Source organism: Delphinapterus leucas, chromosome 2 (genome assembly GCF_059928025.1).
Source record: "Delphinapterus leucas isolate spDelLeu-1000000601 "Yukka" chromosome 2, BTC_Dleu_Yukka2, whole genome shotgun sequence".
In the NCBI taxonomy this organism is placed as follows: domain Eukaryota; kingdom Metazoa; phylum Chordata; class Mammalia; order Artiodactyla; family Monodontidae; genus Delphinapterus; species Delphinapterus leucas.
In genome coordinates, this window is record NC_143130.1 from 179041890 (window position 1) to 179067156 (window position 25267).

Below are 25267 nucleotides of genomic sequence, written 5' to 3' on the forward strand. Positions count from 1 at the left end.
GCATGCGCCTCTCTGTCTCGCCCTTGCTCCGTGTGTGTGCCAGCGCAGTGCAGCCGAGTGGTGCAGGAGGGTTTTAGTAAGTAATGGACTCAATGGAAGCCCTTTTCTGGATCGGGATAGTGGGTCCCAGATAGGAAACAGAGAGAAGGCAATTGACTCGGGTTTGATTTGAGATGAGAGTCAAGTGCAGCAGCAACCCATGTGTCAGGTAAAGGGTCAAGACTTAAAGGTGACTTGAGTCTTCAGGAAGCTCTGATAACCGAGGAACCACAAAACACACACTCTCGTGACAATAGAACCAGCATCTAAAACACTGGAAAGTGAGTACAGCCACTGAGGGAAGCTTCAGAAAGGAAAGTTATGGCAATTCTGTCTCAGAGTGACAAAGAGGAGAATTAAGAGAGAGAAATGCAAAATATTCTGAGAGTTTATGCATAAAATATTAAGAACTGATTCTAGCTGTAACTATAACATTATAGTATTAGAGTTAAGCAAGTTGGAGAAATGATTTTAAATAAGCTGGCAAAATACCAGAACTCTTTCCTAAAGTTTAACTTTTTTTTTTTCCTGCTTTTCCATCCAATGAAAAGGACTCTGAAAATTTTCTTGGCAGAGACGAATGCCCAAGAATAGAGACTAAGCAGTTTGACTTTAGAACACTTACCTGCTATTTTGTTCTTCAAACGTTCGATTTCTTCGTTCAGCTTTTTGATCTCTTTATCCCGGGCTGAACTGCCCAGGGCCCGGGCCGAGCCGTGGAGGGACTGGACGGTCTGGGTGGACTCTGGGGAAAAGACACACATGAGTGCAGGCCCACGGCAGCGGCAAGCAGACCCCACTGCAGAGGCCCCGCTGCCACTCACCCTGCAGCTTCCTGCTCAGCTCCAGCCTCTCCTGTTCCAGCCTCCGGATCCTCCTCTCATAGGCTTCAACCTGCAGGCTGTTCTCCAAATCCCGCTGCACACCCTCGTCTTTGGTTAACGTACTGGACTGCATTATGCTCTTCAGAGAGCCCCGGTCAGAAAAACAGCTGCAAATAAAGCAACAGGGTTTTCTGATCTACTGAGAATTTACAGTGATTCCATTAGCATTTAAAAACTTCCTGGGGTAAAAGATAAGCCTTTTTAAATTGGCAAACAAAAACACTTGTGAAAAGACTTTATTGTTTATGGAGCCAAAATTAGACAAGAGTCTTCCTTCCTGCAAATGACTGGGTGACAACGGGCAGCGAAGAGGGACGCCCTCAGAGCTGGTCAGAGACATTGCCTCTGCAGGGGAGGGGACGTTAATTTCTTTCTTTCTTGTTGAAGTACTGTTGATTTACAATGCTGTGTTAGTACAGAGCACAACTTCTAAATCATCGCGTCCACTCAACCAGACACTGAAAAGAGAAGGCCTTCTGCACGAGGAGCTGGGCTGGTGGGGCCTGGCTGGGCTCAGGCAGAGGCTTCCCAGGACGCTCACCCTGGAGGCCTGCGGCAAAGTGAGTCGGCGAGGGCACGCTGGCTCCACACTGACTGGAGACGGTTCCTTCGACCCTCCGGGGCTCATCTTCCCCCGAAGACTGAACACCCTGTAAGGTTCCTTCAATTCCAGCACTCTCACCAGCACAGATAAGCTCCTCACCAATGACCAGCCGACTCACAACGCACAGACTAAGGCCAAGGATGGTTCTCTCCATCAGAGCTTAACTCGGAGACAGGTTACTTAGTTCCTCTTGCATTTAACGTGACAGTGATGTCAGGGACGTTTCTGAGTCCTACAATGCATGCAGCGAGGCACCCACCGTGCACACGCAAGCACACACACACTCACAGGAGGGGCTGGCTGGTGTTTCTCAAAGGTGGCCCGAGGGTGCTGTGCCGCCTGGCACTGCCGGGGTCCGGGGTCCGTTCCAGGAGGAGGTCCCTGGACCCAACCCAACACACCTGAGCCTCGGTCGTGGGAACGGGGCTGGGATCCACAGGTGTGATAAGCACCCAGTGAACTGAATGCAGTGGGAAGGTCTAGCGCCTCTGCAGAGGGGCTAATAAATCAATACGCCCAGCACACCCTGGAACGCCTCCTTCTTGGCTGGAAGGCATGTGCCATAACTTTGGCTTACGTGCTGTTTAACTCCGGCATCCACACCTAAAGAGAGTTTCTACAAGCTTGAGCACAAGTAACCCTCTTCTGCAAGGAATCTGTATCACTTCAGGCACCGTGGCAGCTCCATTTGTTTTATTTTACCCGCCTTTCTTCCTAACCCCTCTCTTCTTGGCCCAGTTTCCTTTTAAAAGCAAGTTAGAGCGTCTCCGGCAACGCAAGTCTGCCAGAGGCCCATTCGAGACAGAGGCCGACGCAGACAAACACCAGCCGGGGCTCCCGGGGCTGGAGCCACATGTGGGGCTCATGCTCTCAGCTCTGGCGGGGACTGTGCTGCAGCCCCACCCATGGGAGCGACAGGGCCGTGGCTAAGAGCCCCGCAAAAGCGAGTGGGAGCCCTGATGAAGATGGCGCTCAGCCGGGCATGAATGGACACCGTGCCACTAACTGCAGCCACTGATGTCCCATCGGCACAAATCCTGCCAGTGCCGATGGCCTACAGAGATCAGGCGCCAGCAAACTATGGCCCGAGGGCCAAATCCTCTCGAGCCTGCTTTTGTACCTCCCATAAGTTGAAAATGGTTTTTACGTTTTTAATGGGTTGTTAAAAAAGAAAAGTATACAGCAGAGATCTCAAAGCCTAAAGTATGTGCTACCAGGCCCTTTATGGAGAAAGTCTGCCGACCCCGCTATACATGGCATCACGTGCAGCACCAGGTGTGCACTTTTAAAGGACAAAGCCATCCGGCGCTCCCGTAAGCACAGCCCTCTCAGAGCTCGGACTGCTCACCCCCGCCCCCCCGGGTGGGAAGGCTCCTGCTCTGCTGCTGAGCGATAAATGCTGACATACCTTTCCGTGGTGAATGTAAAACCGATGAATGGCAAATGTAATCCAGAAAAGCCCGTATGAGAACCAGGAGGTAATATTTCCTGCGCAAGAACACACACAACATAAACGAAATTACGTTCAAACAAATGGCAAACAAGGGAGAAAAAGTATTACCCCAGGATGAACTCAAGAGTGCAGCGGGGAGAACGGAGGGCGCTTCTGGAATGTTGCCTCCATGGTGCCACCTGCATGGGGCCGGGTACCGGCAGGTCCACTTCCCGCTCCTGGCAGGGGCCAAAGCGTGGCGCAGTTAAGGGGATAAACCCACTGCTTCTGATGATCATAACGGCACGGGTCCAACTTGGATCAGGCTGCTGACTGTGAACCTTCTACAGCGGCAAGATCCCCACTCACCGTGACCCTGGGCAGGGAGGAGTGGGGGACCCGGGGCAGGCGCTTGGGCTCTGGGTTCTTGGCCTGAAACAGAGGCCAAGGCAGAAGCAGGGTTTGGAACCCAAAGGTGGACTATTTTAGACAGGTTTACTACAACTCTATTTTTCAATATGCGGGTCCTTCTCTATTAAAAATAAAAGCAAAGTTATTTATCTGGAGAACTGCAGTGTGGAAACAGTTTCTCTGAAGTCCAGGAAAAATCCTTTCAACAATGATAATGCTTTGCTCACATCATCTAAACGTCAGCTCTTATTTTACTAAGAAAAAGTCTGCAGGGAATAATCAAGATTTTTCTTTTACTTGGTTGAAACCTCAGTTTCTCTATCCCCAAACAAAGACACACGTATAGACTAATAAGGCTGAGTTTGATGACGCCAAAATAGTTTTACAGCATATGAGCAAAACTCTCTGGGGGCCAAAGGTATACTGACAAGTGCATCAGAGGCCCTGACAGAAAAGGTCAGACACCAGACGGGTCCCAGGGCCACATCCCAACTTGAAAAACCCACGACCTGAAACATCAGCAACTCAAAATCGGCCCATCACCACGGTCACTCCTGACTTCCCGAGGCATAAGGAAACATTCACGCACACGCTGAACACACGTGATGGCAGGAAGTCCGGACGTCCTCACGCACAGGGTCAGTGAGAAGGACCGGAAACCCTGAGGCCCACGTACTACCTGTGGGGCCGCAGGCGGGCTCCTGGCAGTGGTGACAACGGAAGTGACGTTCTAATGTGATAACGTACCTGACGCTGCTTCGCAAAGGTACAAAGCCATGAAGATAAAAGTAATTCTGATGAATTCTAAAACAAAACAGCTATTTAATAACTCCATTTTACTCAAATTGAGTAACCCATCATTTTAAAAACGGGATGTTAAGGACCAAGCCGTAGGCTGGGATAAAAGGTACATTTTCTTGAGACAACTGCCAAAACTTCTGGAGCCCAGCACAGTTCTAAGATTCGCCACCTCCAAGGCGAGCGACCCTGTGCGCTGCAGACCCCCTGGGGTGCGACACAGGGACGGCCGCCGCACTTACAGCGTTCCTCAGCACATCGTCATCCACGTCAAAGTTGGACGTGTCGGAAGGACTGCTCACATCCGGGATGTAAGGGGCTTCCAGGTTTCGTATATTTTCCCAGTTCAGTCCTTGGAAAAACGCGTGCTTCTTGAAGTCCTCCACCCCGTTCTGTCCCAGCCGGCGCTCCCTGCTGCAGATCAGCCTCTGGATGAGGTCTTTCGCCTCCTCGGACACGTCTGTGACGTGGGATGGGAACTGAAACCGCTCCTGGAGGGGGAAGGGGGCAAATCAGGGGACACGTGATGAAAACACTCAGAAAAATCTAAGGTGCACAGACATCACAGGGAACAGAGTAGAAACAACAGCTCCAAAGCAACAGTCACTTTTTATTTCATGGTAACTAAGTGCAACCAAAGCTAATGAAGCCGAATTCCAGAAAGGCAAACATAAAAATCATAAGTCTTGCTGGTTTTCCTCATGGCAGACTTGTTACCACATTGCACATAAATTAAAACAGTGATAAATTTTCACCTATCAAGGTGGCAAAGAATGCTGACAACAGGCTGTGGGTGGGAGAGAAACTGGCACAGCCTTTCAGAACGCATTTTGCCAACAGCTGTGGCAGTTCCACTTCCAAAAATTTGGTCTAGAGAAACGGTCCCAAAGAGAAAACATAACATGTTCATGATGCCATTCTATTCTGACCAAGAAAACTGAAAAGAACCTAAATGCTCATCAAAAAGGGACTTGTTAAAACAAGATGTGGTGCACACATACACAGAGAGTAAGGTCCACCTCCACGTGCTGAGCAGAAAGATGACCAAAACCCCGGCCACATGCAATGTGATGCCATTTATCTAAATGCCAACCCCCCACGCCAGCTTAAGTCCACAAGGCCACATACCACCATGGCACAGTGGGCCTGAGCACTGAGCCGCCCCTGCTGTCCAGGGCTGCGGTGGAGACTGAATAAAAGAACGAAGAGACCACTAGGCCAGGCCCCACAGGCGGCAGGCGCTTGGAAACAGCAGGTCTCGCTGAGAAGTATATGGGGTGTTTTCCACCATCTATTTACTGCATGCACTTTTGCATGTCTGAAGTTTTTATAGTAAGTATATATTAATTTATAAATAAAAAATTATTTCTACTTTGGGAAAAGTGTTTTTTTAAAAAACAGTATAGCTTGCTTTGATTTAAACAGAAGACCCTTTACCACTTTCGTGTTAATCTGCTCCCTATTTGAGCAAATAAAGGGAGACAGGGCTGCAGGACAGATGGCAGACAAGTGGGAACCTTGCTGGGGTGTGTGAATGACTGAGCAGGTGGGGAAAAAAAGAATGCTGTAAGCAAACAGGCAGAAAGGATGAAACTGGCATTAGAAAGACATTTGATAAGGAGTATGAAGAAAAAATACAGATGACAAAAACATTAGATGGAAGAAGAAATAAACAGAAAAACGAAGGAAACAGAAGAAAGCAATGTTGAAGTGAGAAATGAACAGCTGGGAAAAGGAAAGGGGAAAAATAAGAGGAAAAGAAATAGGATCAAGAACGCTACTATGTTGAGATGTGTGATCTGTTCATGACAACTGACTTCTGGGCAAACAGGTTTGAGAGTCTGAGCTGGCATCCGGTGGATCCAGACGCACAGGTCAAAGTGGTCGGTGGGCCACCCTCTCTGGCAATTCCCACCCCACACGGCACCGCGGGTACCTGCGTTTTCCTAGCGAAGCCCGCTTCTCCTGCAGCGATCCTGGCCTGATGAACCCGTCACCCTCCGCCAGGAAACAGGAGCATCCTTGGACCCCCCTCCCCCCAGCCGTCTGTGTCAGCAGCCTGTGCAGACCCCCGTCTGGCTGCCCAGCCTACTCCACCCCGTCCCTCTTCCCCGGTGACCCCCTCAGGCTGCCTTCCTTGCCTTGGGGCCTGTGCCTCGGGACTAGAACAAACAGGGTGTGGAAATGCAACAGCTTACTTCATGGTTCATGATCTTTCCATAGGTCTCCACAAGGGATTCTGCATAAAACGGTGTTTCTCCGTAAAGCATCTCGTACATGCAGACACCTAGAGACCACCAGTCGCACTCGGGGCCGTACTTGCCCATGCCGTCCTCCATCGCCTGCAGGATCTCCGGGGAGATGTAGTCAGGGGTGCCCACGGCCACAGAGGACTGCACCTTAGGGGAGAGGGCGGTTGGTGGGGGCCCAGGGCAGCTCCCCTTGCAAACCCCTAATTATCTTCTCTGAAACAGGGACAGCGGGTGATGAGACCGTCACGGAATAGGACTTGCACCTGGTCATGATTTGAAACCTAAGGACTCAAAACTCAACGCAAATAAGTGTTGCCACAGCACTGGGCAGAGGCAGTGCCCGGAACGCACGGGACTCTTGCACGCTGGGTCTTTCAACGCCCAAATGCCCACCAAGCCTCCACATGGCACTGAAGACACACGTTCTTCACTGCGGCTCAAAGTGCGGTCCAAGGACCATGTGCATCAGCCCAGCCCTTCTCAGACCTTCACGCAGGGACACCATATACCTGTGAGACAGAGATTCTAAGACGCTGCATTTCTAACATGCTCCCAGGGGAAGTCCAGGCTGCTCACCACACCCTAACCCTCTGGCCCCCAAACAGGAACGTCTGGAAGTAGGTCCAGGGACCAGCTGGGTGCCTGGACACTCCCTACATGGGGCACTGGGAATGGACCTGAACGTAGCAACACCTCTACGGAGAGCTACAACTGGTGAGGTGGCAACCATCCCGGAGAAGGCAAGGGGGCTGCGCAGGCTGAGAGGTCACAGACCGGCCTCAGAGCACGTGGAGTCCACAGGCCTGAGGGTCAGGCAGGACATGGAGACAACAACCCAGAAGGCCCGTCTGCACAAAGACCAGGCTCTCCCTGGGTGCCAGCCCCAGAGCCATCTGAATGACTCAGCGGGGAGTCCTCAGGAGCTCTGACCGGGCAGCAGGGCAACAGCTGTCGGGAGCTATCGCAGGGTGAGTGCCACCGGGACGGGAGTGCCATGCAGGTAAGAAAGGTGACCAACGCTCCGGCTCAGACCAAGGCCACTGCTCCCGTCGTTACAAGACTGGCTTCGGGGACAGCACCAACGTATCAATCAACGCGTGGTCAAGACTCCAGAAATAAGAGATTGGCTTTGTGGAGAGAAAGTGAGTAAATCGCTTCGCTCATTTGAAAACGCTGTCAAGTGATGCCAGTTTTACAGGTTCTTTTACTGCTGCTTGAAAACTCACAGTAAGAAGCGGGGCGGGGGTCTGCTCTCCTCTGGAGAAGTAGTTGCATTAGACTTTATGATATGTGTAGATTCTAAAGAAGAAAAGTCTCCCAAACACCTCACACTGAAACTGTGACAAGGGCCGCAAGGGAGAACGCAGACGACTCCCTAACGCACTGGAAGCCGCTGGCTGGAAGCAGCTGAGTGAGGTGCAGCAGCCCCACTTGAGGCCACTCAGCCAGCGTGCTGGTCCAGCTGAGGCCCAAGCCCAGCCTCCTGGCGACGGCCCCTCCGGGGAGGTCCTCCTGCTGTGCAGGGAGTGTCCGTTGGCCCTTGGAACAGGGGTATCAAGGCCCCCATTTCTACATCTGCAACACCCCTGGCTGACAGGAAGTCCCACCCCAGACGGAAACGAGAATGCACCATCACCCAGTTAAGGTCTGTCCACCTGGCAGGCATTTTAAGCAAGGACCCAAGGGCTGCCTCTCTTTCACTGCTGTGCTGGCACACTTTTAGCTCCCTAGGGATCTGAGGAAACCTGACAACCCCCCTTTTATAGAAGGCATACGTATTATTTTTGTAAACAAAGATGTTTTAAACTTAATAGAAAATTTCAACTGTCTCCTAAGTGCATTCGTCTTAATTTACATGAATAAACTTGGTTTCTTAATTGTATCTCAAATTGAAAATGTAAATAAGCCCCTTCTAATTGCAAGCAAACCCCAAAACCAAATGGAAAATCTCCAACAAAAATACCTACAGTTCCATCATCATTCATCTTCAAACACGATCCAAAGTCAGCCAGGCGGATATGACCATTCACATCCAAAAGGACATTGTCAGGTTTAATGTCTCTGTTAGTAAAATAAATACATAAGTTAACCATTTCCATGCAACACATTAGGTAGGTCAAAGCCCTTAACTGGTAGCGGATCATCGGGGGAAACGCTAGCATCAGTCATGACAGCTGTAACAATCCAAGAAAACATCCCCGTGATGATGCAGTCGGGCATGGCAGCAGCAGTCACCGCCAGCGCTCATTCCTGCACAGCAGTTAATCCCCCATTAACACGCTGAGACACCGTTACTGTTCCCACCCACCCACCCAGCCTGCGAACCAATGCTTCCAGAGCACCAGCCTCGTGCCAGGCGCTGCTCTTGAGCCCGGGCCTACGACAGTACGGCGCTGCCCTGCCTTCACGAAGCCTCACACCAGCTGGGGTGTCAGGAAATGAACATGCAAATGCACAGATATGCACATGGTCTTGGCATCCCTGAGTACAATCCACGGGGCAAGTGCTACAAAGAAACAGGAGGAGATATAAAAAGAGGTAGAGGGACAGAGTGTGAAGCGAGTCAAGGTGGCCGTTACCACTGAGAAGAGACGCCTGAGCAACTGGGGTAGAACAGCTACAGACCAACAAAGCACCACGTACGCCAAAACTGTATTTTACAGACAACAACAGGGAAGCTCCAGAGTGGAGTAGTCTGCCCAGTTATACAGCAGCAGGAAAGTAAACTGTCCCACTAAACCCGTGGTCTTACTGACGGTTCTTCTGTGCACTTGCCAACACCGGGCAGGGATGGGGGGACGGCAGGGTGGACTTTAAGGAACTAGCCCTCCTTCCAGGCAGAATAAGCTTATGTGACTGGAAAAGCCACATAAGCATGAAAAGGAACAGAAACTTTAAAAGCAGGAGACAGGTAAAGCAGTGGGCTGTCCTCACGTGACAGAATGCTACATCTCAATGAAAACACACGGGAGCACCAACTACTCCCAACACAACAGACGAGTCTCACAAAGAAATGTGAGCAAAAGATGATGACAATTCTTACCCCAAAAGATAAACAAAGCAAAAAACCCTTCTAGCACTCCAAACTGAAATAAATCTCCTTAAATAAACACCCAAGAATATGAAAAACAAAACAATATAATCCCTCAGTGAGTCAGAAAAATGAAAACTAAGAACAGGGGACTTCCCTGGTGGTTCAGTGGTTAAGACTCCGCGCTTCCACTGCAGGGGGCGTGGGTTCAATCCCTGGTCAGGGAACTAAGATCCCACATGCCCTGCAGTGTGGCAAAACAAAAAGGAAACAAAAAAAACCTACAAACAGAACTAGACAAACATGGGGAGAAGTGAAAAGAGAGTTGATTTAACCCAGGAAAGAAACAGAAGAAAAAGACAAAATCTTAGTAGAAATAAGGACTAAATTATAAGATGCCAAAGGGGAATCAATTTAAATAAAAATCTAATGAAAGGCATTGAAGAAATGGAGGAAAAGGTCTGGAAGAATAAAAATGAGACAAAGAATTAAAAAGGGTCAGAGAGAAAGTAGCTGGAGACTGAAATGGAAGACAAGCAAAGAAGGCACAACATATACATAACAGGAGTCCCTAAAGAAATCAAAACAATAAAACATAACTAACATTTGAAACTATGCTCCAAGAGAACTTTCCAGAAGTAAAAAAGACCTGAATCTACAGACTAAAGGGCCCATCAAATTTAAAAATAAATAAATAAAATGTCCTGTTTTTTGGAGCCAGACAAGTTGATATGGAACAACCAACATGGAAGAATAGCTAGAAAAACACTGAAGAGAAAGAGGCATGATGGGGGGACTTGGCCGTACGTGATTTCAAGCCTCCATGATTAAAGCAGTGTGGTCCCAGACCACAGAGAGAAAGACGACAATGGAACAGAATAGAATGTCCAGAAACAGACCAAATTCATACAGAAACTGAGTATATAATAAAGATGTTATCTCAAATCAGCGGGCAGACACAAATAAGTTTCATGCTGGGACAGCTGAAGAGCCTTTTAGTTAAAGATAAAATCAGATCCATTCTTTTTTTTTTTTTTTGCGGTACGCGGGCCTCTCACTGTTGTGGCCTCTCCCACTGCGAAGCATAGGCTCCAGACGCGCAGGCTCAGCAACCATGGCTCATGGGCCCAGCCGCTCCGCAGCATGTGGGATCTTCCCGGACCGGGGCACGAACCCGTGTCCCCTGCATCGGCAGGCGGACTCTCAACCACTGCGCCACCAGGGAAGCCCAGATCCATTCTTTATACAAGAATAAACTCCAAATGGATCAGAGATCCATACATTAAAAATAAAACTATTAGAAGAAAACATGGGTCTTCTTTTTCTCTGGGGTTTTAAAAAAAAAAGTACTTCTAACTATGACTCAAAATCCCAATGTAATAAAAGACCGATAAATTTAATACATTAAAAAAATCTACATGGCAAAAGACTACAATAAGCAAAATCAAAAAGGAAATGGCAAACTGGGAAAAAATATTTGCAACATATATTACAGATAAAGGGCAAATATTTAGCAACTGAAGGGAAAAAGCTACAAATCAGAAAAATGGGTAAATGACATGAAATAAATAGCTCACACAGAAAGATATAAAAATGAAATTCAGCTCCACAAGAAAGACAAAAAACAAAAACAAAAAAACCCAACTGTATAACCATCTCTAATCCATCAGATGGCAAAAACATAAAAATACACTATGTTGCCAAGGCTGCAAGGAAACAGGCACTTTCATACATTGCTGGTAGGAACACAAAAAGGTGTATCTCTACGGATGGAAACTGGCAACATCTGATAAAGCTAATAAAAAATGTTAGTATATATCTAATATGTATTTTATTTCTCTGTCGATCCAGTGATCCCACTTCTAGGAATTCACCCTGAAGACACACCGACAATACAAAAAGATGTAGGTACAAGGTTATTCATTACTGCATTATTTATAATCGCAAAATACTAGAAACAACCTAAATGTCCACCCACAAGAGAATTAACTATGGTACCGATACATGTGGCGTGCTGTGCAAACGTAAAAGAGAATGAAGAGCTCCATGAGCTGATACAGAATGATTTCTAGGATACGTTAAGTGAAAACAACAAAATGCGTTAGGTGCATATTTAACCATGCTGCCTTCTGTTTAAGGAAAAGAGAAATAAGGAAACATGTCTGCTCATCTTGCATACACGCATACACACACACACACACACACACACAATAAACGGAAAACAAGGAACTGGTTACTTAGAAGGGGCAGGGAATGAGGTGGATGCGATAAGGAAGGAAGTGACAGCTCTGAGTATAACCTTGCTTAGTTTTGGTATTATCGAAGCATGCTTGTGTTCTACATGCTTAAAAAAGGAAACGAAATCAACAAAGATGGGAAGGGGCAGCTGAAATGGAAAGCTGATGAAAGCAGTGAACCCAACTGTATTTCAAACCAGTAACACAACAGCACTGAAGGGAAATGGGGTAGAAGAAAACCCCAAACCTAAGTAACTTACGGCAGAGAACCTGACACTTGCAGTTGGGAGGTGGGGTTAGGGCTAGGGTTAGGTTTGTTTTTAGTAGGATAAAAGCAGAGCGAGGGTCCCTGGTAGCTCAGGACTTCCCTGGTGGTGCAGTGGTTAAGAATCCACCTGCCAATGCAGGGGGCACGGGTTCGAGCCCTGGTCCAGGAAGATCCCACATGCCGCAGAGCAACTAAGCCCGTGTGCCACAACTACTGAGCCTGCGCCCTAGAGCCTGCGAGCCACAACTACTGAAGCCCGCGCGCCTAGAGCCCATGCTCTGCAACAAGAGAACACTGCAATGAGAAGCCTGCACAGTGCAATGAAGAGTAGCCCCCGCTCGCCGCAACTAGAGAAAGGCCTGCGCGCAGCAACAAAGACCCAACGCAGCCAAAAATAAGTAAATAAATAAATAAATTTATAAATTATAGTAATAAAAAAAGCAGAGCGATTCTGAAGCTACTTCAGATACATGGCAGCGCTGGGCAAATGACTGGACGTGCTGGTGCTGCCGGGAGCCAGAGGAGGAGACGGAAATGGACCGGGAGAAAGCCAGAAGGGTAACTCGTGATTCCCAAATTAGACATGGGTCTGTATGTATAAATGCGGACGTGTACAGACATGCACTTTACTCTGTCCACTGAGGGGCCTAAAACAGACACCCTGTAACTCGAGCACACCCAGCACCCAGATATGGTCTTTAAAACCATCCCCCACTAAAGGAACCAGGGTTCCTCGGAGAAGGTACGAGATGAGCCAGAAACTAAGGCAGTTCTCAAAAACGATGAGGGCATGTCAGAAACATGGGAGTCAGGTAGAAGGGGCTTCCACTGGCCAAATATAGGACAATATAAGCATAAAAAGAATTCAGACAATGACAAATTATAAACCGTTGGGGTGACAAAGGATCCAGGTACCCACACTGATAATAAATAGACAAATGGGAGAGAAGGAAGGTGCTTCAACGTGGAGTGGATCCTGGAGTTTGGAAATCGTCATTTTGCAACCATCACAGTAAAGGCTGGCCCGGGCAAAAATCATCAACAGATACTAAATGTAGGAGAGAAACTCTGAAGAGGATGCATGCACGATCTTAAAGTGTCTCCCCACAGACTGCTTTTAGATACAAAGGGGAAAAGTCCTAACTATGCAGCAGTGAATCACTACTTGAGTCTAAGAAGACGGGTGGGGAGGGTCTTCACAAAGGCTGCCCCTCTCCCTTCATACCCTCCAGAGGTGTTCAGCTTGCTAACCATCTGTGTGCACCTTTTTTTCCCAATGGTGTTGGTTTATCTGGGCAGCATGATTCTCTACTTAAAATATAATATCATCAATAAATGTTATTTAAAAAAAAAACTGAATTGCCTATTTGCATGCAGGGAGGTTACAAAGAAAGGCCCTCTCAGCAAAACACCAGGGAGGCCGAGGGCAAGGACTAACCCAGAGCTCCTACCAGCAGTGCTTCTGGGCTGGGCAGGTGGTCCCCACAGCACCAACTGAGAGAGCAGCCAATCCATGAGCTGACCGTCCCCATGGGCCACCACCCTGCTTGGGACTAACCCAGCCCACTCTCCCTCCAAACCCGGCGGTGGCCGCTTTTCCAGTAGAGTCAGGCGCACAGCTGAGAAGCAGCTCCAGTCCCCCGAAAGGGACTTTTCTCTGTCGGCTGTTGTGACTCTGGTTAAAACGGTGGAATTGGCCGGGGCGGGGCCGGGTGGGTGGGATTACAGCCCTGGACAGACTGCAGTCTGATTTTCCTTTCCTGTTCTGCCCGTGATGCGCTGAGAAAGGAGGCCCTCCCGCCCACTGCTGTCCCATTTCTGAGCGACACACAGTGCGCCCGTGGGGCTTCCTACTGCAAAACCAAGCCGCAGGCTCGGTGGAGGTGGCGCGGGGCTGGTCCCTGTGCCTCCACGGACGGGCCTCCGCGCCAGCCCGGCTCCTGGAGGCCCCGGGCCGCCTCTGTCTTCGTCCAGGTCCTCTACTCCTACTCCACGCCTCTTTTCCTCGGCTTTCTAATTTTCCTTTTCTAAGGCCTTTCTTGTTCTCTGAATATTCCTTCTCTTAAAAGTGTACCTGTTCTTATTTCGATCGTAAGCTGTACGTATTCTGTTCTCTCTGGGGATGTGATTTCCCAGCTGCAATCCTTTGTGAGCCTGTCGCTCTCGGTCTCTGCCTCTGCTGGCATCTGGGGCTGACCTCTCAGAGAGCGGCGGCACCCACCGGGGGGGTGGGGTCCCAGGTCCGAGCTCCCCACTGCTTCTGGCACAGTGAGCCTCGCAGGGGTCCAGAGCCAGGGAGCAGCCGTTCCACACGCAGAAGCCCGGCCGGCGGGGCGGCGGGCGCTGCCTGAAGTCGCCAAGGCCCACATCCTCCCACGGGAAAGGGCCCCAAGCTACGGTCTGAACCACGCTCCTCCAATCCACCAGTGAGAACAGTCTTGTGCTGATGAAACTCATTTCCTTCTGGCCCCGCCAAACGCAGCCTCAACTTACATCCCCCGGAGACTGGGTAGGACTGACTTCCTGTATTACCTAACTTTGTGAACTTTCTAGCAAAAACGCAGAGCTTACTGTTTTCACTAGGTCATTCAAGCACTTAGTCTGAATATGGAGTTGACTTTGAGGGAAAAAAAATTCTTGAATTATTTTAATGTTTCCTACCATGCCCAGAGATTAAAAGATAGAGCAAAACTTCTACACAACCAATTAAGAAAATGAGGAGAAAGCTTCCTAATTAGGGAAAAACAGGAAAGAATAAACTATTCAAAAGGCAGTCAAATTAATTTCCCTGGAGCTCTGTGACAAATACAAAGACATTCATCTCTCTGTTGTGAATTAGGCAAAGTTCTCTCAAGAAGAGTATAAAATCTAACGTTGAAAACAACAACAATAACTGTTATAAAAGCAGGCATAACGACATTAAAGAAAACAGGAAAAAGAGGAAATGCCCTGTCCCAAACCTCATGGCCCTAAAAGCAGCAACCGCTACGGGGGGCAGCTCCCTGGGCTCGCCCATGACACGGGGACCTATGCACAGCGCCCTGGGCAGGAGCGTGTGGTCCCAGGCAAGTTGCCCCCCCCCCCCCACAGGGCAATGAGGTCACACTCTTGGCAGGACTTGAAGGGCTGTTCCTTTGACGCTGGGAGCCATTGCTTCCCTCAGAGCAGGAGCTGCGTCTGCTTAGGAAAATCCCTGACAGGCTCAGAGGCTCAGCCCGACCACAGTGCAAGGTCAGGGGACTCATGACAGCTGCAAACCTCTCGACGGCAACACTGAATTCCACACGGGATCATCTGTCAGCCACGTATGTGAAGGGAATTAAGATGCTCCTCTCAAAAAAATTATTTCACACACCTCCTTTTCCAGAAACTGCTGGAGGATATGTGCCACCAAATCAGAAGAATAAACCAAGAAACAGAAAGACGCACGACTCAGAAAACAAGGGAGCCCATCCCAGGGAGACGGGAAGAGAACCTCTCCACTCAAAAAGAAACCTCACGATGAGAGCCACCAGAGCAGGAAGGCGTGGGAAAGACAGAAGGGATGGATCCAGGAAGGTAGATCGAGGATTGCTGGTGTGTCTGAATGTACAGAGCTTTACAATTTGGTCACGATATTTGGGGATAGTTAGTGGCAGCAACACAGAGAAGTAGCCAAAGAAAAAAACAGTGCAATTATTAACTCCAGAAGAAACAAAACTTTATATAGGAAGTGTAACTATTTATACCACCAGGCTCATCTGTAATATTTACACAGTATACTATAAACACCACACACTGATCTAGCCAAAAGTTATTACATTTGACCCCCGAACAACACCAGGGCTGGGGTGCCAACCTCTGCGCAGTCGAAAATCTGAGTATAACTTCACAGTCGGCCCTCCATACCCGTGGGTCTACACCCACAGACCGTGTAAGACTGTATTATGTATTTAGTGAAAGAAATCTGAGTATAAGCGGACCCGTGTAGTTCAAACCCATGTTGTTCAAGGGCCAACTGTATTTTACTAACTGGGGCCAGATGGGAGAGGGAAGTTTGAGAGTTTGTGTGGGAGACAGGGATGAGAGACAGATGTACTTACTTGTGTCAAAGAGTCAAATCTCCATTTCGATAGATGTGGTCTAAGACTCCCCACCCCCCACACAAAGTGAAACAGCAATGAAGCCCGTTATTTAGAAATATGGAAGTAAACAGAAGAAACAAGTAAAAACTGTCCATCATTACCTATGGCAAGGGGCAGCAGGGTGGGGGATGGCTGGAGACTCACGTTTTGTTTTAAGCCCTGTACAACTATTTGACTTTTTAAAGCTACTGCCGTGAAATACTTTGATAAAAATAAAATAAAACAGAACAAAACCAACAAAACCCCACCCAAACCCCACAGGATTAAAGCACTGTCTTAAATGGTAGAATGAGACTGACACAGAGGCACAGGCTGGCTGAGGCACTAAGGCCGCTGTCCTGGCGGGGGAGGGGTGGGGAGGGCGGGAGGGGGCCCCCTGCCCCCCCCCCGCCCCCCGCCCCCGTCTGACATGCAAGATTAGTTACACTCACTCAATTCAAGTCCTTTACGATGCTGTGATGTGAGCCCCTCTCCTCAACCCAGGCCCCCTTTCCTGAGTGTTTTATGGGTGATTGAGGCATGAGCTCTGGAGGCTGGGCAGGGGAGAACATGAGCCAATGGCAGGTAAATATCAAAAGACAAGGTGACTTCAGCTGACAGCAATTAGAGCGTCACAACAGTCACATAAAGCTGGGGTCTCCTGGGAGCCAGGTGCTGGGGTGTAAAGCAGCGACCTGGTAAGGCATCCTGCAGCATGGCAGTCAAAGGGAGGACCCACTAACTGCACGACTTCCCTGCACAGCCTGGAACTGGGGTCCACGACTCAGGGGACTCTGAAAGGAATATCCTGACACATTAAAGGTGATTTCCATAAGATATATAACAAGGTGATTACCTGTGCACGTAATGAAGCTGATGGATGGAATCGATAGCCAACACCATTTCACCAATGTAGAATCTTGCCATATCTTCTGGAAGCTTGTCCTCAAATTTACTGAGCAGGGTCAGTAAATCACCACCCACGTAATAATCCATGACTAAGTACTACAATTGGGAAGAGAAGGGCAGAGAAGATGACATTCAGTCACCACGAAACCTAACAACCAAAGGTCAGCTTCCACTGCAGGAGCTCTGGACTCCTCAAGTCTGGGTGGACGGCTTCCTGCTGTTCCTGTCATCCAGGACTTCCTCCCCAGAACAAGGACCCTGATGGACCATAATGCTGCTGTAGTTGAGAAGAGATTTCAGTAAATACTTATTCTTCTTGTCAATAAAATTTCTACCTGTACAACACAATCAGATGGTATCAATATAGAAGTCACATTCCATTTATAAACTGATGAAAGGACCACTGGTTTCTCTTTTTTTTGGATTTTATTTATTTTTATACAGCAGGTTCTTATTAGTTATCTACTTTATACATATTAGTGTATGTATGTCAATCCCAACCTCCCAATTCATCCCACCACCCACCCCCCCACTCTCCCCCCTTGGTGTCCATATAAGGGGACACCTGTCTCTATTTCTGCCTTGCAAACCGGTTAATCTGTACCATTTTTCTAGATTCCACATGTATGTGTTAATATATTTGTTTTTCTCTTTCTGGCTTACTTCACTCTGTATGACAGTCTCTAGGTCCATCCGTGTCTCTACAAATGACCAAATTTCGTTCCTTTTTATGGCTGAATGATATACAAGATATTGTTGTGGGGTTTTTTTGCCACACCGGGCGGCATACAGGATCTTAGCTCCCCAACCAGTGATTGAACCTGCACCCTCTGCAATAGAGGCGCAGAGTCTTAACCACTGGGCCACCAGGGAAGCCCCTGAAAGGACTGCTGATTTCTTGATATCGTTAAATCTTCCTATGTAAACTAGCAGTGTTATTATTTTTGATTTGTACAAATCATTTTTTCATATTCTTCAGAAATATTTTACCCCAATCCTCTTCATTTTTATTGAATGAAACACTCTTTAAATTCTATAGTGCTTTACAATTTTCAAGTTTCACACACATGTTCTCATATAATCCCATAGAAACCCCCTTTTCAATTCCCTACCCCTATACTGCCCCTCTCCCTTCCCTCTCCCCAATGGTAACAATTAGTTTGTTCTATGTATCTGTGAGTCTGCTTCTTTTCTGTTATATTTACTAGTTTGTTTTATTTTTTAGATTCCACATATAAGTGATACCATACAATATTTGTCTTTCTCTGACTCATTTCACTTAGCATAATACCCTCCCATCCACCCATGTTGCTACGAATGGCAAAATTTCATTCTTTTTATGGCTGAGTAGTAGTCCATTACATATGTGTTATATACATATATACATCTTCTTTATCCATTCATCTGTTGATGGACGCCTAGGCTGGCAATTGTAAAAAAACAAACAAAAAAATGCTGCTATGAACATTGGGGTGCATATATCTTTTCAAATTAGTGTTTTTGGTGGGGGTTTTTTTGGATATATACCCAGGAGTGGAATTGCTGGGTCACATAGTAATTCTATTTTTAGTTTTTTGAGAAAATGCCATACTGTTCTCCATAGTGGCTGCACCAATTTACATTCTCACCAACAGTGTAGGAGGGCTCCCTTTTCTCCACAACCTTGCCAACGTTTCATTATTTGTGTTCTTTTGGATGACGGCCATTCTGACAGGTGTGAGGTGATGTCTCACTGTGGTTTTGATTTGCGTTTCCCTGATGATTAGCGATGTTGTGCGTCTTTTCACGTGCCTGTTGGCCAGCCGCATTTCCTCTTCGGAAAAATGTCTATCAGTTCTTCTGCCCTTTTTTAAAAAAATTTATTTATTTTGGCTGTGTTGGGTCTTCATTGCTGCATGCGGGCTTTCTTAGTTGCGGTGTGTGGGCTTCTCATTGCGGTGGCTTCTCTTGCTGCAGAGCACGGGCTCTAGGCGTGCAGGCTTCAGTAGTTGCAGCACAGGGGTTCAGTAGTCGTGGCACGCGGGCTCTAGAGCACAGGCTCAGCAGTTGTGGCGCACGGGCTTAGTTGCTCCGCAGCATGTGGGATCTTCCCGGACCAGGGATCAAACCCGTGTCCCCTGCACTGGCAGGTGGATTCCTAACCACTGCGCCACCAGGGAAGTCCCTTCCGCCCATTTTTTAATCAGGTTAAAGAAGAATATACAAAATAATAATATTTTCAAAATGTCTGAAGAAAAAAACAGAATGAAGTCCCATAACATACATCATAAAGAAATGAAAATTAAAATAGTTTTGTGTTGATTCACGGATATAGTGAGAGACGAATGAAATACAAAATTCAAAAGGAAAATAAATGTATATGGAAATTTCACCTACAGTAAAGGCAGGAGAGGAAAGAACAGATGCAGATTCACAGTGTCTCACTAGAGACCCCAGCCCACGGATAGGCAGCTGAGCCTCTGTCTCCCCAAGTGTCTGCTCCCCGAAGGGCTGGTGTTCCTATATGTGCAGGGAGGATATTCAATGTTTGAGAAAGGGCATCTTGGGCTATGGTCTGACGGGTATCTCTGCTGGCTCAGCACACACTATATAACCTGTTCTCAGGGCCCGTGCTGCATTCCCTGGTGAGCTGAGCTGTCACTGCCATCAGTAAAGCTGTGTCACCTGCACCTGACCCGCTTTGTCTGCCCGGGAACCTCGGGAATGGCCACACCTCATTTGAGTGATTCCAGCAGTTGATGACCTGCCTGATTCCAACTCTGTGGGGGACCCGACTCCCCCAGGGCCATGGGTGGTTAAGAGTCTGCGATCGGTCCACAGAGGGACCAGGCGTGTGGGGACGTGGGGGCAGGACATCCCAACACTTGGATACTCTTTGTCTAGACCACAAACTGGCACAGGCAGAAGATGCCAACTTCTCCAAAAAAAAAATGTGGAAATAACAAACATCCTTGATTATGAAAAACAGATGATCTTCTTCTGAAGATATGCTAGAATGGAAACTTCCTGGACAGGAACTTTTTCTTTTCCTTTGTGAGAAATCCTCCCCCTCCAAAATTGGAAGGACTTTATAAATCATGTCAAGAGGCACACAGGAACTAGCATAGGCAGAAGACGCCAACTCCTTTAGGAAAAAAATATGTGGAGATGACAAACATCCTTGATTATGACAGACCATCTTCTTCAGAGCAAATGCTAAGATAATAACTGCCTAGATGGGGAAAATACATATATACACGTACATGTATTTAATCAGTGGAAAAAATGACTGAAAGGTTCGACACTCCAGGAGGTGCTCTAAAAGCTAATGGCCCAAAGTGGAAGCACAAATAATACTCCATCAAGTTTTATGCGGTTTAAAACTATTTCTCCAGTTTCTCCTGCCACACGAAGAGGACACAGGACCAGAGAAGGGAGGTGAATTACCTAAAATCACAAAACCAGCGGCTCTTATTAGAAAAACAGTTTCATGAACAAACTGAAAGGTAAGTTCCTATGGGTGCATCCCCACGGAAGGGTCAGAGAATGCACTGCTGGAGTGGAAACTAGAGCCCCAAGAGGGCAAAGGCCGAGGCGCTGGGTGTGCTCCACCAACAGCACTGGGCCATCCCTTCGCTCAGCACTCACGGGCCCGGGGCCAGCAGTGCTGGGCAGCCTTCCACCGGAAGACAGTCTTCCACTGGAAGACAGCCCCTCTGGCTGCACCCTGAAGGCTACGGTGGAGGAGCCCCAGGGGCTGTGGAGACCTGATGGGGTCATCTCACCAGGCAGAGAGAGTCTGGCATAGCCAGAGTCAGGGCGGCAGCCAGCACCCCTACTGCTGGGGCTGCCGAGCAGAGACCGCTGGAGAAGCTATTCCTCCCAGGAACCGCCCCCTTTGATGCTTTTAAGAGATGGATGCTCTGGTCTGAGCAGTTAACTTTTTTTTTTTTTTTTTTTTTGCGTACGCGGGCCTCCCACTGTTGTGGCCTCTCCCGTTGCGGAGCACAGGCTCCGGACGCGCAGGCTCAGCGGCCATGGCTCACGGGCCCAGCCGCTCCGCGGCATGTGGGATCTTCCCGGACCGGGGCACGAACCCGTGTCCCCTGCATCGGCAGGCGGACTCCCAACCACTGCGCCACCAGGGAAGCCCTGAGCAGTTAACTTTTAACCAATGAACAGAGAGAGGAAATCCCACTCCCCGATGACTCAGCCAGAGAGACAATCCTTTAGTATTATGGAGACCCTAGTACTAAGAGCTACCGTCCGTGATGTAACAACTAAAACGTGCTGTGCCTTCAGGTTCTACGATTTACCGCCACCATCACTGTTAATCCTCAAAACTGCCCTGGCCACAGCTACTGTCATGACCGTGGTTTACAGGTAAGGGAAGGAGGCTCGATGACGCAGCCTAAGTCACCCAGCTAGCAAGCAGCAGAGCTAGGATGTGAACCCAGGCAACTGGACTCCAGGTCCTTGGTCTTAAATGAGGCATAGTGTCTCCTGGGAGAGGGCAGCCATCAGCCTGTGGCCGGGCCTAAGGAGGAAGCCTTCCCTGCAGATCCCTGTTCTCAACAGCCCTCCCATCCTGCCTCAGAACTCGGCTTTCAAGACTCACCTCACTCGACCCCTCCACTGAGAAGCCTCCCTGATCTCCCTGCCCCCTCCTGCCCAACGGCAGCCTCAGCCGGGCCTCCCACCCTGGCCTCCTGGCACTGTCGCCCATCCCTTCCACCCAAGAGCGGCTCCTACGGGCAGGAGTCCTGTCGCTCCCACGCCTGGCACAACTCCAGTCACACAGACGACTCTCAAAGGACGTCTGGCTCGCTCACTCTCTCAATAACAAACTTGTCGGCACCCGCTAGGCGACGGGTCCCTCCTCCACGGGACTGACATCACGTGGGGGGAGGTGAACACAGGAATTCAGAGTGACGGGACCAGGAAGAAAGCCCAACTGTAGGCGTGGGAGGGCCCGACTGGCGGCTCCCGCACACGGACACCGCGAGGACCCAGGCCCGGGGGTCTGAAGGGCAGAAGGAAGCCGGCTGGGCCAGGGTCGCCTTCCAGACAAAGGGACTGAGAGGAGCAGGAACGTGGGCCCTGGAGACACGGGAACCGGCGACTGGGGAAGAGCGCGGCAAGTGCAGACGGGCTGAGGCCAGGCCCCGTGGGCCACGGCAGGGACGTCGGGCTCCACTCTGAGAACCACGAGAAGCTGCATCCTGCTCCACGATTATAGCTTCCTCTGGCTGCCCTGTGCAGGGCAGACTCGAGGAGGAGGGACGAGAGCAGGACCAGAGAGGGGCCCAGCAGGAGGCAAGGGTGACAGCGCTGGGGAGGGTGGGCAGAACGACAGCTGGGCAGAGCGCAGGTAATCCGGGGGAGCAGACCACAGCACCTGCGGACGGACACACGGGTGAAGGAGAGTCGGGTGCCCCTAAAGAAAACAGTGGGAGTGAGGCAAGCGCCGCATCTAGCGGAGCTCAACGGTTTCCCTGTCCACCTAGAAATCTGAAAAGAAAAACAAAAGTGTATCACAGCGGTGCCAAATACGATTGATGGGCTCCTGGAAAACAAGTTTACAAGAAGAGTAACCTGCAAAGGCTGATAAGGCAGGCAAGTAGAAACGTATTTTTGGAATAAGAGAACGCTACCAATTATGTCCCCTGTCACATAACACAGAATCCTGACTTGAGTCAATAAGGCAACACCCTTTTAGTTACTGGTGAAACAAGTTTAATTTTTACAAAATGCCCAGTCTAGATACCCACAGTAGCAACTCTAACACAAGCGGGCTCTGTGGGGCGGGCTCCGTGTCACGGAAGACCCCTCACCCTGCTGCACCCTGCGCCCCAGCGGCACTCAGGCCGCTCACTTCCCGCCTCATTCCTCCTCACCTCCTCCCCGCAGGGCAGTGACTGCCCCTAAAAACGCCACTCGTGGGTAGCAGAGGCAGGAGCCAAACCCGGTCTTGCAGCCCCGTATTCACGAACTAGGAAGGGCCAGGGCCCCTGGCATCCTTCTCTCCGCGGTCTTCACCGTACGTCTGATTGGGGAGCTCCCAAACTCAAGAAGATGCTCCATCACAGGAATTCCTTACCGGCCGTTCTAACTCAGAATAAGCTGGCAACACGCTACGCTGACTGCAGGGCAACTTATCTGAAACAAAAAAAGTTGTCTTCCTTCTGTGCAGACCCAGACTAGCATTCCTTAGAGATTTCATTCAGTTCTTGTCAAAATAGGAAGTGAACTGGAGACAGTCCACTCAACGCAGGGACACTGGTCCCGGAAGCAACGGGTTATGGAGAGATGGCCCCAGGGCAGGAGGACTCTTTTCTCAGCCAGAGGGAGGGCAACGCGCACCACCTCCTGCCAGAGGGGCCCGGGCTGGGCCTGGCACAATCCCTGTATCTGTGTGATAAGCTTGGACAAATGACTTCCTCCCTCCTTGCCCCAGACCCCATTCATAAAATGGTGAAAAATCATGAATGCCTAACTCACTTGGCCACTGGGAAGACTGACCGCGATAACCCATAGGTTGTGCTCAATAAACCCCAGCTGCCCCTTCCATCAAAACACATGTTTTTTCAATCTAAATAAAGAATATAACAAACTATTTTACCTAACCCTAGACTACTGTATCTAAGGGATTTCTCTGATGTCTGCAAGAGATTATTTTAAGATAAATAAAAGAAATCCTCCATGACTCCACTTGTTGTAAGCAAATGGAGCCCACTACTGAGAGGGAACTTACAAGTCACACAGCCGAGGCCCCTGCCTTCGAAGCCCCGTGCGGCCACTGCTGGGGAAACATGCCAGCTGTGCCCCGGCCAGAGGAGCTGGGCTGAGACCGGCTTCCCTGAGGTCTGCCCAGGCCCCGTCTACCCAGAGCTCCACGGTGCGCACATTTTTAGGTTTAGGCAAACCTGGAAAGTCATTCTCAGAGTTAAAAGTCCTAACAAAGCAGTCGTGGAGTCACTCAGGCCCTAAGCCAAAAGTCTGGTTTCCCTTTCACTCCAAACCGGTTGTCTTGCATCTGTTCTACTAGGCGTCCGAGCGCAATTCTACCCACACACGTGAATCACAAAGCTGATTTGCCTACACTGCAAGTGAGCCCCAGCTCCAATCAGAACAAACAGGTGACAAGAACAAGGGGACCAAGAGTCACCCCAAAACCTGTGTCAGCGGTTCCAGCGGGGAGGGCTGCAAACCAGCACGTGCCACCCGACCTGGCCGTCAGGGAAACGTGGCAGAAACACCCACTCGGTTAAAGGGTCAAACATTTTAAATCCCCACAGCAATTTCTTATTCTTTTACGTAATTCAAGATAGAAAATGTTTTAAACCCCCAGTTTATAATAAACCAAGAATAAAATAAGCACCGTATCTAGTGATTAGAGGAAAGAAGTCCACCTGATGACTACATGGAAACAGACCCTCAGTTTTATCTGTCAAATATACATTTAGGCAACGACAGTTCCAGTGTCTCACTCATTTTTTAGTGGCAGCACAAAGGAATCGAAACACTTCAGTGAGATGCCATTTGATAGAGTCCTTAAGTTCTTGGTGACCCACACCTACCAGGTAATTTTCATCCTGAAAGGCATAGTGCAGCGTGGTGATCCACTGACAGTCCCCATTCACCAGCACATCGCGTTCTTCCCGGAAACAAGCCGTCTGTAAAGAATTGGGGAGAAAGTCAGTCTGTGTCCATCGGGAAAGTGCCCTGCAGAGCACAGTCCCAAGCAGACAGAGGCTCTGGAGACAGTGTCCCCTGTCTTCTGGGACGCAGGGAGCCAGGCGCACTGCCGCCTCCCAGTGGGGCTCCTGGCACCAGCTGAACCTCTGCTCTCTCCTGCTCCTGCAGCCCGACCCTCACCCCGGTGCCCCAAGGGCCGCTGAGAACTCACCTCCCCACCTGGGGCTTGCACCCACCCTCCCACACACGCCGCTTCCAGGGCCAGCACACCAGGTTCACCCCAGCTCACGCGTGCGTTTCAGCTACAGCTTCTGAGCTGCCCCCCATTCCAGTGTCGCCAACTTCTCGGGGTAGCCTGTGGTGTGGCTGCCCCTCATGTCCCATCCCCTCCACCCCACCCCCATTGCAGGACTACAGTTCAGGAGCCACACGGCTGGCCGGACAGGGCACAAACCTGCTTACTGATCTGAGTTACAGACCTGGGTCAGGTATTTTCAAGAAATGTGATTTATTCACAGTATACTGATGCACATGATGCTAACAGGATTCTCCTATGAAGATCCATGGCCTGTAGCACACGGGCAGAAGGCCGTCTTTTAGGCTGCTGTGGGTTTTTTTTTTT

At 49.3% G+C, this 25267-nt stretch overlaps 1 protein-coding gene across 4 annotated transcripts in view; it reads right to left on the reverse strand.

Moving 5' to 3' along the window:
- The window catches only part of CDC42BPB (CDC42 binding protein kinase beta), a 115429-nt gene that overhangs the window by 35069 nt on the left and 55093 nt on the right, over window positions 1–25267 (reverse strand). For 2 of the 4 annotated variants that reach the window (XR_016392282.1, XM_089908231.1), the window contains exons 4-12: window positions 24528–24623; window positions 16916–17064; window positions 8388–8481; window positions 6367–6567; window positions 4411–4659; window positions 3329–3391; window positions 2936–3015; window positions 864–1030; window positions 665–784 (exon numbers count right to left, since the gene is read on the reverse strand). Coding sequence is in view for 3 of the 4 variants with exons in the window: in XM_089908231.1 (XP_089764357.1) it covers window positions 665–784; window positions 864–1030; window positions 2936–3015; window positions 3329–3391; window positions 4411–4659; window positions 6367–6567; window positions 8388–8481; window positions 16916–17064; window positions 24528–24623 (1219 nt within the window). In the remaining variant the exon portion in view is untranslated. The remainder of the gene's footprint in view (window positions 1–664; window positions 785–863; window positions 1031–2935; window positions 3016–3328; window positions 3392–4410; window positions 4660–6366; window positions 6568–8387; window positions 8482–16915; window positions 17065–24527; window positions 24624–25267) is intronic. The other 2 variants (XM_022576028.2, XM_089908232.1) reach the window with 2 other exon arrangements.